The following is a 15,567-nucleotide window of genomic DNA, read 5'->3' on the forward strand; positions in this document are numbered from 1 at the left end:
GATATGAGTGACACCCTGCTCACTAACCTGCTTGTTTAACTTCGGCATCTTCCTCCTTCCTCTCCACAGGAAAACTGACCCAGATAGTTTTTGGCCACTGGGATGTCGTGACGTGTCTGGCCAGGTCAGAGTCCTACATCGGCGGAGACTGCTACATCGTGTCAGGCTCCAGGGACGCCACTCTTCTTCTGTGGTACTGGAGCGGACGACACCACATTATTGGGGACAACCCCAACAACAGTGAGTGGTGACATGGTGCAAACAACATGTGTGAATGTTTGCCTCAGTTCCTAGTCCAGAAAACCAAGCAACAGCTCCCAGAGGTTTATGGTGTCTCTTAACTTTCTTCCAGGTGACTATCCCGCTCCCAGGGCAGTACTGACAGGACATGACCACGAGGTGGTGTGTGTGTCTGTCTGTGCAGAGCTAGGATTGGTCATCAGTGGGGCTAAAGGTTTGTGTGTCTTCATTCGTATGTCTGTGCTTAAGAGAAATTACAATTTAGCCTTTTATGTTTAGCACAAAGTCTTTTGATTTTCTTTTTTTAGAAGTTGAGCTGATATTTCAAAACAAATAGATTGATAACTCACCTTTACGTTTAGGCTAACTTCACCAAAACCAAACATGTAAAGATTCTTCTCTGTCTCGCTTCGGTCTCGTTCCTCAGAGGGCCCGTGCCTGGTCCACACCATCACAGGGGACCTGCTTAGGGCCCTGGAGGGGCCAGAGCTGTGTCAGCGGCCTCGCCTCATCTCAGTGTCCAGCGAGGGCCACTGCATCATCTACTATGAGAGAGGCCGCTTCTGCAACTTCAGCATAAATGGAAAACTGCTGGCACAAATGGAGGTCAACGATTCCACACGGGTAAGGCTGTCGGAGTTAATACTGTAATATTCTTTGTGGTATATTCATGCATGAATAAATGTTAACTGGACTCTTCCGACCACTCAAAGAGCTTTACGCGACATCAATATTAACCCGTTCACATAAACACATTCATACAATGTGCCAACCTCGGGGTTTGAGGTTTACAATCTTGCCCAAGGACACTTCCACATGCAGAGTGTAGAGGCTATGGATCGACCGCCGATCTTCCGATTGATTAGTGGACGACCTGCTCTACCTGCTGAGCCACAGCCGCCACATACTTAGATTAGACCCATATTTACTCGTAAACAATGCAATATACATTTGTACAACACACTGGAGCCCTTGAGCCTCCATTGACTGCTCTCTCTCTTTTTTTTTTTTTCACCTCCAGGCGATCCTGTTGAGCAGCGACGGACAGAACTTGGTGACAGGAGGTGATAATGGAGTTGTGGAAGTGTGGCAGGCGTGCGACTTCAAACAGCTTTACATCTATCCAGGCTGTGACGCAGGCATCCGTGCCATGGACCTCTCCCATGACCAGAGGTAAAACAGACAGAGAGCAGAAGAAGCAGACAGTGTGACCTTTTTTTAAAAGAGTACTGTTGTAGGCAGCAGAGTATAATGAATGATCAATAATGGGGCTGTTATTCAACCCAAATCTCAGATGATGTCCCAGGCCCAGGGAAATGTATTTTATGTGTATAGTTTGGTTTGCAGATGTGACGTTCTGTGTGCTCTGCCCTCAGGACTCTAATCACTGGCATGGCGTCTGGCAGCATTGTGGCGTTCAACATAGACTTCAACCGCTGGCACTACGAACACCAGAACAGGTACTGAGGTGGACAGCGTGAGGAAGAGGATGGCGAGAGGAGAGAAGAACAAGAGGGAGAGGAGGTGAAGCATTCTGCTGTGTATCTGCAACGTGGGGAGACTAAAGGTACCGAGAGGAAGGAAAAACAAGTACCGGACCTTAGGCTCTATTCCCTTGTTGAAGTTTACTTGATTTGAGGATGCGGCAGCGCTGGTGGAAATAACTTCCTCTGTGCATATGTGTATGTACACGCGTGGGTAGCCACAGACACATAATAGCCCGAAGATACACACCAAAACCTGCAAATAAAATAGACCGCAGAATGGGGGGAAAAGAGCAAGTCAAGCAGACCTTGTAGAGGTCGATCATACCCGTACCTCTCACAGGACTGGTGCAGTTACTGTTCCCGGTACGCTTAATGCTTCACAGGCAAAGAACTGAGTTTTGTTTTCCCTTATACTCTTTTTATTTCTTCTTTATCAATATTTTTTTTTTAACTTTTCGTTTGCGGGGGGAGTTTAGTCTGGGAATTATTGGGTGGACTATAAATTAAGACTCCTTCAACGTGTCTAAACTGATTAGAAACGGTCAGAAATGATCCCGCCCCACCCACTGCTTTAAAAAGAAAAAAAACGGTGCTATTGGCTTGATCTTAAAATTCACCCTTGAAAAATTGCCTGGGGTTATACTTTTATTTGATTGTATCTTATTTGAGTTGATCTTATTTGATTTGATTTTATAATGTGAATTAAAACAACATTTCTTTGACCCGCAGCAGGGTTAAATCTGATTCTTATGTAAATAAGGCTCTGCTTCCTTCAGAGTCCACACGTGTTCTTTCACTACACAAACTGCGCTTATCACCTTTAATTTATTAATGACTTGCTGTATGTAAAATATTGTGTAATAATTATTATAATGTTGACGAGACTGATGATAATAACGGCAGTGTCAAGGACGGTGATTGTTTTGCCAGAGATGGTAACGATAAAGAGGTCTTGCCAGTGCCACCAAGGATGACAAACACAAGACTGACGGGATTTCCTTTGTATATTTGGTGATTGTTTTGTCAAATATGTACATATAGTCTTGGTTCAAGCTTGGTGGGAGACTTAATCAGCTGAATATGACTGAAAGCGCAAAGGAAACCTTCACTTACCCACATTTGTTGATTATTTAAAAGAAGAGAATCAAATCAATGTAAAAGTTTGTTTTGTATTTGCACTTTGCACCAATCACACGTCATTATTTATTAGCTTGGTTCTTTCTGGTCGGCTGCCATTTTGTTTAGGTCCATTTCCCCTTCGGGATTATTTGTGCATTGATGTTTGTATTTAAAGCGTTGAGCTCATGTGTGATTATTAGGTTTTACAACCTCACCGTTGTAAGCAATATCATGATTCTGTAGCTGATAGAGGCGGGAAGGAAGGAGGAGAGGGGATGAAATGTGAGATGTACTGTATGTGTGAAGCCATCTTGATCAAATGCGCACATGCACATACTCTATCGACAGGTTCAACTTACGTATCCAAAAAAAGGTTAAATATTTTTGGATCTATGAAACCCTAAAAACTATTGTATTCATGTTTTATTGCAAAGATGTAAAATATGACATGTGTGAGTTGAAAAAAAAAAAATCATGATAAGAAAAATAAAATATGCAAAGAATTTGATGACTTGACTTTTCATTGGTCACATATTTTGTTTCACTGAAAGGTTTCTGTCTTGCGTCAAGACGGCAGCGCCGCACAGAGAGCGAGCCGTCAAGGATGAGTTATCGTAGCACTCTCCAATCATGAGACACAGGAATGAAAGGAATCAAATGATTTCAAGAGACTCTTGAGTTAAAATGTTGCACTCTGAACACAATTTACTACATTGTTGAACGACCTGCCTTGCTGTTTTTTTTCATTTCTTTGTCTGTTTCTGGGAGTCACATTCTGCACCACTTCCTAAGAATGAAGGTTCATTTCCAGCACTAGCTGCCTGCCTTTTGCACCTGAAGGCTCTGGTTCTGCATTGTCTCTCTTTGCTTAAATCAAACCCATGAAACCACTGAAGTTCCCTTGAGAAACTCAAAGCGGGATTTTAAAAGCATCTCATTCAGCAGACTCTGTAATCAAGTAGATTAAAAGAGAGAATAAGTGCAATGGGTAAGATAGAAGGAAATCATTGGTGGCATTCATTGAACCCATGGACAAAAGTCAGATTTGCACTCACAAGGTGTACAGTACAGTAACTCATGCAAGGAGCGGTCAAGTATCCAAATAAGTATAAAGACAAAGGTCACCCAAGTTGGAAAAAGTTTTAATCTTCTTTATGTCTCTGTGTTTGCAGGACTAGAACTGAAAATAAGAGCTGCAATATGACAAAACACCTCAATCAGGCGGTTCATTCTGCAGTTATTCTTTATCATCACGACTTTTACAATGATTTTACTTCCTGGTTAACTTAAAAACAGACAGTGACTATTTCAAACTTTGAATCTTTTTCTACATTGAACCAAACAGGTTCTAGAGATCATTGCCTATATGCTGGTGTGCATACAGATTCAACAACAGCTAAACATTAACAGAACTAACCCAATTGTTTGTGGCCTCTTAACCGCCATCACTGCTCTCTGAGCCTTCAGTTGGTATTGAATTTTGTGGAACAACTGTGACAAAGACGATTTCTAATAATTTGTGTGCGGTGTATTTGTATTGCCATGCCAAAGAAACTACGTCTCACAGTGTTAAAACAAAGACCTGCTGCGATACGACCATTACTGTAGCTTCAGCTTGGAATACAAACGAGTCTCGACAAGCTGCACAAAGCTCTCACGCTTCAGTCACTATGGAGACTGCGATCAGACGCCATATGAGCTGACAGTCAAGAGAGGGTAATCCGTTACGCTGGAAGACCTGTCTGTCAGGCCCAGAGTTTCATCTTGTTATAGCACTTCTGACCTGGTCTGTAGCTGAAGTCCGAGGCCGACTGCCTGTCTGAGACACAAAACTCATTTCTTTCTCACCTTTACATCCACACGCACCATGTTTTGTGCATCGTCCTTTCCCCGGGAGACTTTTAAAAACAACTCGGTATGAGTACAGTTTTTATTAAGGTATCTCACCTTTTATTAGGGTAAAAAAAGAAAACGGGAGTTACAGCATCCCAAAGCCTGACTTGAACAACTGAGACACAATCATGCATTTCTGTACAAAGTAATGGTCTTTAACACTTGTGTAATTCTGATTTTGCAACGTAGTCTACAGACATTATGAAACATGCTGTGCAAACCTGAACGCAACATTATTGTTCCACTGTAAATATGACAAGTACAGTGCAAGAAATGTGTTTTACAAAAATGAAGAGGAAAGATAATGTTCCTCATTAAGCTTTTTGTCTGCTGAGAGAAAGCGGTTTGTCTTCGTTGTTGAATTAAAGCTCAGAAAGGTTCAGTCAGTCTCACTCAAGACCTCTTCATCCCATGTGAGCGTTATTTACCCTGTGCTTATTGAAATTGCATGGACACACCTGACTCACTGGACCGTCGGGATTAGAAGATGCACACGTTGAGTGTAATGCCGTGCTGTCGCCTGACAAAGTGTTTTTTGTGTTGATATGTCACAGTGAGTAGGTGCCTGGGCCTCCATGTGCTTTGTGTGTATGCATGCATGCAGGAGGAGCTGCACATGGACATAATACAGTATGCCCATGTGTCTCCCTCAGGTGGACAGTGAGGAGATGGTGGACCTATGAGACGAGATGCTACAGATCTCCATGTTGGTGAAGGAGCTCCCTCCCTCGCTGCTGCAGTCGGGGACAGATGAAGAGGAGGAGATGATGTTCTTCAGCCTGTGGAGGGAGATGATGAGCAGCGTCAGCAGGAATACCAGCAGGCCGAGGAAGAGCCACACATAAACATAAATGTTGCCCTGACGTCCTGGTGACGAGGCGGCCGCGGACGTGGAAGCAGAGGTTGGGGAGAAGCGGAGGAAGGTCCCATCGTCCAACGGAGAGATTCCAGTCTCATTATGGTCCACCGACGAGACGTCCATCCCTGACATCCTGGCTGATGTCCTGCATGGATTTGCATGGGGGCAAAAGAAAGATGAGTGAGATTTATTGTGAAACAACGGAAAGATACTTCAACATATATAATTCATATGGCCTTTATAAGAAATTCTCTTTTGTCTGCTGAAGCTGCCACGGATTTATTTTCTCCCTCCAGGACACTTCAGCGCGGCAGATGCTTGCTGACAAAAGAGCTTTCACCCACATCCTCAGCTTTGGCTGAGATTAGGAGGAAGACAGAGAGCACGTCTACAATTCTGATTCAGGGCCAACAATTCACTTCAGATGCCCCCAGATGCAAAACAAACTCCTATCAAACAATAGTTGCAAATTATAATCATTTATTTTGCCATCTTGGAGCCCCATGTGTATATACATATATATATTGCATTGCTCTAGATGGATAACCTTATTGTCTGCCTATAAGTTGCAAAGTAAAAACACTTGTTTTTAGGGCTAAACTGCAACTTGGAAAGAAATGTGCATGTATTTGCAGAAACAAGCAAAAAGGTGCAATACAAATGTATTGTGTTTTGATGTATGAAATATGTGTGAAACACCCATAAAAACATATATACCTATAAACAGAATATGATTTTTGGAAGTGTGGTTTGCAGAATTGTTGCTTGCTCACTAAAAGTTGATGCAATGTGAACAGGTGTGTATAAGGATGATTTTCTGGCTAATCATACAACAGATGCAAACCTCCTACAGTATGAACGCTGGTGTGTGTGTGTGTGTGTGTGTGTGTGTTGCTGTACTGAGCGGACTATAATAAAGAGTAACAGCAGGGGGAGTGCTTGTCTCATCAAAGGCCTGTCAAGCTTGGGGCCCAGAGCCGCGTATATGGAAAGGCGTTCTTATCTGATGAAATTAAACTCCTCATAATCAGCTTTCACAAAGACAGCTGAGAGCCTACCCTCCTCCACTGCATATTAATGCTGCTAATAATGTTCCACTGCAAATTACTGCGAGGCGCACAACTGACTGGAGGATGTGAGTGTGCTTTGTAGAGTAGAAACGTACAAAGTCTTTGTGTCGGTGAGAGACAGGGAGCAAAGGGAGGCTGTTTTGTATTTGGGTTAGCCCAGCATTGTGTCTTGATTTGATCGGAGAAAGACACTTCAAAGGGAGGAATGATTGACCATGACCAGAATGAAAGCAGGGGCGCTCTTTTCCTCACAGTTGTGTGTGTGTGTGTGTGTGTGTGTGTGTGTGTGTGTGTGTGTGTGTGTGTGTGTGTGTGTGTGTGTGTGCTCGTTTCTCCCCTCTCTCCCCTCCGTTTCATGCTTATGCATTTCGCCATACGATATGTGTCCCTCGCCACATTATATTCCGGAGAGTCGCCTGAACTACCGTGAGCCTTTGCTGCATGTGTGGCAGAGTTAATAGACCATTTTTTCCACAAGCTAGTTTAGAAAATAGGATAATGCTGCTAGTAGAAGCCCCCCCTATTTCAAAATGTGGACATTTGGTACTTTTACTGTTATGTGTTTATGTGTTGTGCTTGTAAGTAAAGTTGAGGGCGTCCAGAGCTCAGAGTCGCAGCACAGTCTGGTCCTTCACAATAAAACGATAGCCTGGTCCTTCACAATAAAGCGATAGTTTACCGCACTCCTGTTGAGTGAATGCTTGAATTGCTGAATGTTGGCATACAAACTGTACGTTTTGCACAGGTAAGTGAGCTACAACCGGACTGTTACTGCGGCGAAATACAGTATACACTTTGGTGAACACTATAAACATTTCTTCGGGTCGAAAATAACACTGCAAAGTGGAGTTTACGTGCAAGGCTGGGATGTGTATGTGTTAGAAGCATCAGCGATTCGCAATGCTGACTGCTGCCAAATAGCTTAGATAGATAAATAAATACATTTGTAGATCACATTAATAAACTATAGAATACCATCAAACAATAACACGAGGGTTGGTCAACATTAACCTGTGTTTTTTTTTACTTTTACCCATAAAACAGGTGAGCATTGTGTGGAGCATGCAGGTGTGAAACTATGTTTATTGTATGTTTAAATGGGTTTTTTGTTCTTTGGTAGAGAAAATGTGATTGATTGTGGATGCAGTGTAGACACTTCAAGTACTAATCTTGTAAAGTCAAGAGAGACCTTTGTTGCAAGACATGAATATATTCAAGCCCCATTCATAGTCAACAGCAGGGCTGATAAGGTAAATGCGAGATGAAGATATGACTTTTCTGTTGTCAGTAATAGGCTTTGCCAGCAGTTCATTTTTTGAGCCTGTAACACTTGCTGGTACACAACTTTTCTTAATCTCCAATTGAGCAGTGTTGCTTTTGAAGCTTAAGCCAGCCACTCTGTGCCCAAACTCCTTCCTTCTGAACTTATTTACTCGCTTTTTATTCTCTCCGTTTGTGTCTCTCTGGATGATACAGTTGACGGGAGCTCTCTTTTCATTTACGGCCCACTGTACCTTCAGGGAGATCCACAGCATAATGAGGGAGGAAGAGTCGGGCCGCTCTCTCTGACTGATTGCATGCTCTCTTGCCCCAACTCTGTTTTCTTTATCAAATACTCCCAGTGGTCTTCCCAGCCCAATGAAAAACCAATGAGTATTGATATTCACTGCACATGCATTGCCATTCCCTCCTTCTGCTGCGATTTATCATTGTTTTGCCATCCTCAATCATCAGTTGAATTTATTTAATTAGTTTGTTTGTTTGATAACACATTAAAAATACAAATTAATATATACACAAGGTTCAGAAATTGTGATGAGAGGTGCAGAAAACCCTGAGGGGCTTGATTAGGTCACTCTTCCTCAATCCATTAGAAAAGGAGAAAGAAATTGTTTATTCATATTATAAAATATTGTAAAATATTCTTGAAATAATTTCCTGATATTCCTAAAATTATGTGACCATCTTTATTTCAGGATTATTAACAATATTTTTCTTTGTAATTGCTGATAGTGGGGGGGGGGGGGGGGGGGATCCACTAATTAACTCCAATTTCAACCTAAAATTTACTAATTTTGTAATTTCAGCTGAAAATGTGTCGATCATGAGTCATTTGGCAGACACTCCACGAACATGACACTGAACCCCCGCCTGCTCGCTCATCCTCCATCTCTCTACTCTAATTTCTTCTACTCCACCACCATTTTCTGTATAGGTGGCTGTCGTTAATGATATGTTGTTTTCAAATCTGTGATGAAGCTTGTTCATTGTCAGCTGAAGAGGCCGATAATTGGGCTTAATGATGCTTTTTGTATCCAGGCAACGAGGTATGGTGAGTTCTTTTTCAAACTAATCCATTTTAAGAGGGCAAGCCATGCAGTCCCGCTGAGGTTGAAGAGGTCAGACATGCGCATACACACACACACACACACACACGCCTACGTTAAATGGACACTGGTAGTTATTTTTCTTAGAAATAGCAACAAGCGCAATACAGAGAACACCAGGGACTAATTGGAAAAGGGATGCATCCCTATCGAGAGAAATCATAGATCTGTTGAAAACGTCTTGGCTATTCATGCGGTTGAGATAGGAAGACGTGTTGGAGCTGAGTTTATTCTTGTCTCCAAATGGTCAGCAATCTTCTGCATTCGGTATTTCCTGCTGAGCAACACAGCCACATGTCAGCTGGTAGAAATAACAAGGCGGGCAACTCGGGCAGAAGGTAGCTAGAGAAGCGCACTCGTAGACCGAGCGTAGCCGGTCCCAATCGCTCGCCAGATGGCACAAAATCTGGCAAAATGTCAGCTAGCTCCTGCCATTGTGCCTTCAAGCCTCTCCATCGTATCGCTGTGTGTTTGGGTTGTTTGGATGGCTTAAATGCAAAAGATTAAATTCCAGTATCTATTTCATTTGATTGTAATTTAGGCTGTAAAGAACAGTTTGATGGCTGTGAAGCAGCATTTCTAAGTTTGCGGCTATGATCTGAGTTGGTAGAGAGTAGATTGACTTCACCAACAATAAAAAAACAACCTTCTTCCAGATTTTCACATGATCACCTCCATAATATTTCTTTTCATTGGAGGAACTTACTTGTTGAAACCTAATCAAGTGAGACTTCTCACCATAGCCAATATTTACAAAACTAAAAGGTAGTCTTAAACTAAAACTGAAGGGTAAATGAGAAGCGCTTGTGGAGGGTACAGGGGCAGCAGCCAGAGCCTCTGATGTGCTTGCAGTATAGGGATGTTTGGATTATCCGTTTTCGCCTTAACCGCGTTTATAGAAAGTCAAGCTTTCATAACTAATAATTGGAGAAGCTACAGCATGATCCTCTCTCCTCTGAGGCCAGGGATCCGGCTCTGTCTGAGTCAGACGGCGAAGAACTTTTGGTCGAAGTCCCAGCTGGTAGCTGGGCAGGCCACATGGAGGCTGGCCGCTCACCATGATGATGATGATGATGACGTGCTGGACATCCGAAATATGCTCCTTTTCCAGAGTCCAAACTCGCTCAGTTTCAGTTGGGACGCAATCTGTGTTTTCCAGAGGTTTTTGCAGCTAGTAGGCGGGATGGCATCCATGATTGCTGTAGTGCTGCGCCATGCCTACCTGTTGAGAAGTCAAATGTAATGGTTCCGCCCTCAAGTGGTGGCATCAATCCAGAGTGTGAGGGCACTAAAAATTATGTGATGTGGAGAAAGGCATTAATGCAGCGTATAATAAGTAAAGCTGCCTATAGATATAGAAACCACTGAAGATTACTAAAAGAAAGTAAGAGGACATAATTAATGATGATAATAAATATTTTAGTTCACTAGCTATAGGCTTATTAGAAATATTCTGATTAATAATGGTGAAAACCGAGAAACAGATACCATCTCTCTGCTGAATCTCTGAAAACGTTACGGTCCTGGAAATACGCCAAAAGGAGAAGTTACTCTTTTAATGATTTCAGTTTTTCCTTTGATTGCGATGGTTTTCATATTTCTTCGAGATGTAATTTTCTGCAATCATGCTTTCCTTGTACTCATTCAGCTGGACACAGTCAGCTGATCCTCCGATTCTCTGCACATCCCAAAGACTAGTGTGACTTTGGTCAGCTAAGCCTCCCAATATTTCTCTTCAGAGACAAGAGAATAAAGTATGTAAGATGTCATATTTTTGTGATTTTATATTTAGTTTTTTACCCCTCTCTCCCACTGAGCTGTAATCCTACTTGAGTCTCTGAAACATAAGCCTGGCTTAACTTCAGCTGTTGCTTCACCCTCATGTTCTGTTTTGGATCTTGAAGCCCTCGGGTCTTCTTTAACAGCTCAAACAAACATACAGCGTGACACCACATTACTTTCCCTAATTGTACGAGGACTGCTTCTAAACATGAGCATTCACCAAATGTGCAAACCTGGTATGAGGCAAAAAGGAAGGGTTGCAACTTTAATTGGTATGGAAAACCCTTGAGGTCAGATAAAAAATAAATAAATGTCGGTTTATGCCATTATTTTTTTACACTGTAAATTGAGCTCGCCACAGTTTTTAATAGTTGAATAGACACCCTGCACAGCCGCCACATGCTCTTCACGCTGTCATTCTCCCTCTCACTGAGGAAAGGAGCGTCGCTTAGGTGTGATCTTCATACACTTCCCTCTGAGCCGATATGGTCTTTTAACTCTGTTGGACTGCTGGTTCAGGATAATGGAAGCTGCTGCTCCCCTGAAGAGGCAAGGAGCAATAGTCTGTCCGGTCTTCAAAAGTCACTGCCATTTCCTGAGACATCACGAGAGCCGCTCATTCTTTGACTTGACCTGCGTCTCGGCCCTCCTTTAACAACTCAACAGTGAAGAAGTATGTCCCCCCCCTCACTCCCAGTCAGGGCCATGTGGAGTTCAGGCATTTTGAGACTGTTCTGCCTTTCAGCCTCCTCCTGAGCCTGGAGCCCATCAACGGCTCCTAGCAAAAAATGCTCTTCCATTTTACTGCCAGCAGTGACGTTTCCTTTTTCTGATTTATATATTTCAGCATCACCCTCTCGGCTACATCAAGAGCTTTTTTTTTTTTGTATAGCCTTGGATATCTCTACTGCACACTCTTCAAACCGGGCTGCTTTGAGCAAATTTCTCTTCATGTGTTCCACAGCTTTCTTCTCACTCCGCTCCGCCTTTGCTTGTTCGGTCTTGACTTGAGCATGCGTTTTGTCCCCCCCCCCCCCCCACACCCACCCGTCTGTATCTATAGAAAGTAAGCGTTGTCTCCCAAAGCTCCCTTTTGTCCTGATCAATCTCCTTCCTGAGCTGCACAGCCTCTCCAAGTCACTCCCCCAAACAATCTCATCCTCTGCCGGTGGAGTATGTTCAGCAGAACTCCTCCTGAGACATTGTGCCGTGAAGCTTCCTCTGCTCCACTTTCTCAATCTGTTCCTCACATTTTTCTCATCATCTCCTTATAATCTTCCTCACTGTCAGCGTTTAGTGAGTGCATATTTGGTACAATTCGTCTTGTCTGATGAGTTCTGACCACGTAACTATCCTGCGCTCTTCTGTATTTTGCACAGTTTCATCTTCTCAGGTGTAGGCTTATTTGTTTGAAGTCTTCTGTACAGTGTGCACTTTCTTACGTGCCTAGAGGGTTTTAAGACTGCCAGACATTTGTTTAATTAAATGATAACATTTGTTTTATGCTCTGAAGGTGTTCTTGATCTATAGCTTTAATGACAATAATATCATAAAACATAGCAATTATTGTTTGCATTTGGTAGAGCTAAAACACATTTGATCCATCCACATTTGTATCTGTTTATTCTGAAGATTCATGCGAGTCTGGTTTTATTGTTTTGTTTATAAAATATATCAGTTTTGCACAAGGCTTGTTTATATTCACAATAGCTCACCCCCAGGGCCGAACGGAGCCTTGGACTCTATTGTTTTTAAAAAATCAACATCTCTTTGGGCTACAGGAAATAGCCCTAGCCATTACTGGAAATGTTGCAGTCCATGCATGCAGCATATAGTCAAATATTGACTAAATCCTGAACCCCCAAGATAAACACAGTATGTTGTCTGTTCAGTTCTGGTATTAACTCCTCGCTTCATGAATAATGGACAAGACCCATGTGTGGCAAAATGTCATGGCATTTCAGCCATATTCTTTTGTGCCTGTGTGTGTGTGTGTGTGTGTGTGTGTGTGTGTGTGTGCGCATGTATGTCTGCGCATATTTTCTTATACTGTATTCATGCCCGAGCAGATGAAAACAAGCTGGACCAATAGCAGAAATGCCATATTAATTCACATACATATAAGATATACACACATACGGTATGCACAGGCATACACACACTGTTCCAGCTCAAACAACAGATTGCCAAGAGATAAAAGCAGCCTGAATTTCAAACACGTTATATATTTCATATTCTGAGCCAGATCAGCTGAAAACAGACCCGAGGCTCAACCGCTTGAATTCCAAATCGCCTCTGCAGCCCCAAATACCACAGATAACCCACTTAGGGGTCAGAGATATGCAGGAATGATGAAAGTATGAAGAAAGTTGTGTTTTAATATGCGTCAGTGGTCTCTCCACCATTTCCCCACAAGACGCCAAACAATCTGTTTTCAATTGTTTCAGTATTTAACTTTAAAATGATGTCCTTTTTAAAAGACTGCGTGCTAGTATAAACACAAGTAACGTGTGCCAATAGATGACGGGCAAGCCTCAGAATTTAGAAAAGCAAGGTGGAATTCGAATGAGTCCTCAAAACAATAAACTCGGGCCTAATGTTTTTATTCATTGCGTTTGTATTTGAATGATAAAATCTCACAGCGCACCTGAGTGCACTCCAAAGCTCCGCCAGGGGTCAACCAGCACTGTTCAACTGTTACCTGATTCTCTCAGATATTCAGTGCATAAAGGTGAGTATTTCAAAAAAACTCAATTGTAATGAGATATTAAAGGTGCTGCAGAGGGTTTGTTGTAATCGACAGAAAGATAACTTGAGTTGAAACCAGAGAAACGGAGATCATTCCGAATAGGAAGTATTGGAAGATAATTTGGTCAGTGGCCAGTGTAGATAATGAGCTCTTTTGCTTTGATGTCTGAGTGTGTGTGCGTGTGTCCGTGTGTGTGTGTGTGTTCATGTGTGTGTGTGTGTGTGTGTGTGTGTGTGTGTTCATCCCTGTGGTGAAGTGTATTTTTACACCTCGTTCTTCTCCTGACAATTCTTAGTGCAGTTGCCAATACTTAACATATGCTATTGTGTGTCTGTGTTTATTATGATGGACAGGGTGAATCATACTTCATTTTAAACACAAACAAACTCTGCTCTTCTTCTCGTTGCACTGAAAGTACACTTTTTTTTAATGTCTTGCTCTTTTTTCCCCTGAATCTTTGGGTACAATTGCTTCACTCATTACTGTCACATAGGAAGCCTGCTTATTTACCAAGTTACTGAATGAATGTATACATGAATTCTTCCCCCTTTACTATTATCTTTTCCTACAAGTCTCGTGGAACATTCATTTCTTTTTCTTCCTACGTTTTACTGTCATCTTCACGTTGTGTCTTCTCATTCCGTCCTCCTCCCTATCTGTCTGAAACGGTGTTTGTTCTCTCACGACTGCTCTGCGGGCAAAGACAAAGCACTGAATAAAGTTGCCGGAAACTGAGGAGAGACGGATACATTTGAGGTGAATAACGGCTCTTTGTATTCAGCAGGAATCCCCTCTTACAGAACAGATTAACTCCGTTCCCGTTCTGTCTCGCTCTCAATTGGAAACGTTTCAGAAAAAGCAGCCTGAAGCATCGGCAGCATAAATGAAATTGTTGAAAAAAGCAAAAGTTACAGACCTTTTTTTTTTTAATGCGAGGAAGGTGTTTCTCGTAGGCGTTCACGTCGTGCAGAAATCCATCCCGTAATGTTTGGTGTTTCCAGCCGAGCAAACCAGATCTGTTGCCCCTGGGATCTTCCCTATGAGTCTGTCCGCTCTCTCTCTCTCTCTCTCTCTCTCTCTCTCTCTCTCTCTCTCTCTCTCTCTCTCTCTCTGTCTCTGTGTCATTCAGTGTTACACACAGCCACTACAGAGACACTGTCAGATGTGGGTCCTCTCTGAATGGGCTCACATTCACAAGGGAACACACACATACACAAGGTCTGTAACTGAGTGGCTGTAACTAATGAATAATGTTTTTTATACTCGAGAACTGGTGAAGAGGAAAGAAGAGAGAGAAGAGAGAGAGTAGTGCTCGCTCTAATCACATCCTCTCTCTCTCTCTCTCTCTCTCTCTCTCTCTCTCTCTCTCTCTCTCTGTGTTGTGACTCCCTCCGTCACTCCCTCACTCTGCCCTCCCACTTTTCTCTCTGCTGCTCATTACCTTTCAATAATGATCACATTAACAGTCGAATCTATTCTGTGTTTTTTTTGTGCTCTCATTTTCACTGAGCAAACAGTCCTCGCATTTAACAAGCTGTCCAATAGTTAGTTTACATGTGCGGACAAATAGCTAGATCAATAGACTTACACCTACATAAACGGTTTGATAACTTACCATTAAAATCAATATTTGTCATTACACGGACACCCGCTCACACACACCCAATCGACCCTTTGTTTCGCTTCTCTCAAGTTTACGTGAAGGACACAGCCTTGCTCTCTGCTCTCAGCAAACTGCGTCAGTAGACGGTATCCAGTGGTGAGCAATAAGCCGGCTGCCGTCGTGCCGACAGACTGAACTGCTCAGTCAGATGAGACCCCAAAACAGCAGATGAATGAGAAAGGGCGGCCATAGAAAAGAAGAAACACCCCTCTACATCTCTTTGCAGCTCTTCTTGCCTTTCTTCATCTCAAAGCTTGTTTTTTTTCCCCACTTCCCTCTCCTCTCTTTTAACACTATATGTCTCTTAACAGCAGCTCA

General features: G+C 42.6%; 2 protein-coding genes across 4 annotated transcripts in view; one reads left to right on the forward strand and one right to left on the reverse strand.

The window, feature by feature from the left end:
* The window catches only part of nbeaa (neurobeachin a), a gene marked incomplete at both ends in the record, with an annotated part of 82,852 nt that extends 81,145 nt beyond the window's left edge, over nucleotides 1-1,707 (forward strand). For all 3 annotated transcript variants that reach the window (XM_079172192.1, XM_079172190.1, XM_079172191.1), the window contains 5 exons: nucleotides 70-240; nucleotides 353-454; nucleotides 668-864; nucleotides 1,262-1,413; nucleotides 1,617-1,707. In XM_079172192.1, coding sequence (XP_079028318.1) covers nucleotides 70-240; nucleotides 353-454; nucleotides 668-864; nucleotides 1,262-1,413; nucleotides 1,617-1,707 — 713 coding nt within the window. The remainder of the gene's footprint in view (nucleotides 1-69; nucleotides 241-352; nucleotides 455-667; nucleotides 865-1,261; nucleotides 1,414-1,616) is intronic.
* A 3,681-nt stretch (nucleotides 1,708-5,388) lies between these two features.
* On the reverse strand, nucleotides 5,389-14,663 carry sertm1 (serine rich and transmembrane domain containing 1; the record flags this gene model as incomplete). Its single annotated transcript, XM_079170990.1, has 2 exons — nucleotides 14,503-14,663; nucleotides 5,389-5,743 (listed from the first exon to the last, which is right to left on the reverse strand). The coding sequence occupies exon 2, from the start codon at nucleotides 5,728-5,730 to the stop codon at nucleotides 5,389-5,391; it is 342 nt and encodes a 113-aa protein (XP_079027116.1). The 5' UTR covers nucleotides 5,731-5,743; nucleotides 14,503-14,663.
* Between the last annotated feature and the right edge of the window lie 904 nt (nucleotides 14,664-15,567).

Source organism: Pholis gunnellus, assembly GCF_910591455.1.
Source record: "Pholis gunnellus genome assembly, chromosome: 13".
Lineage (NCBI taxonomy): Eukaryota > Metazoa > Chordata > Actinopteri > Perciformes > Pholidae > Pholis > Pholis gunnellus.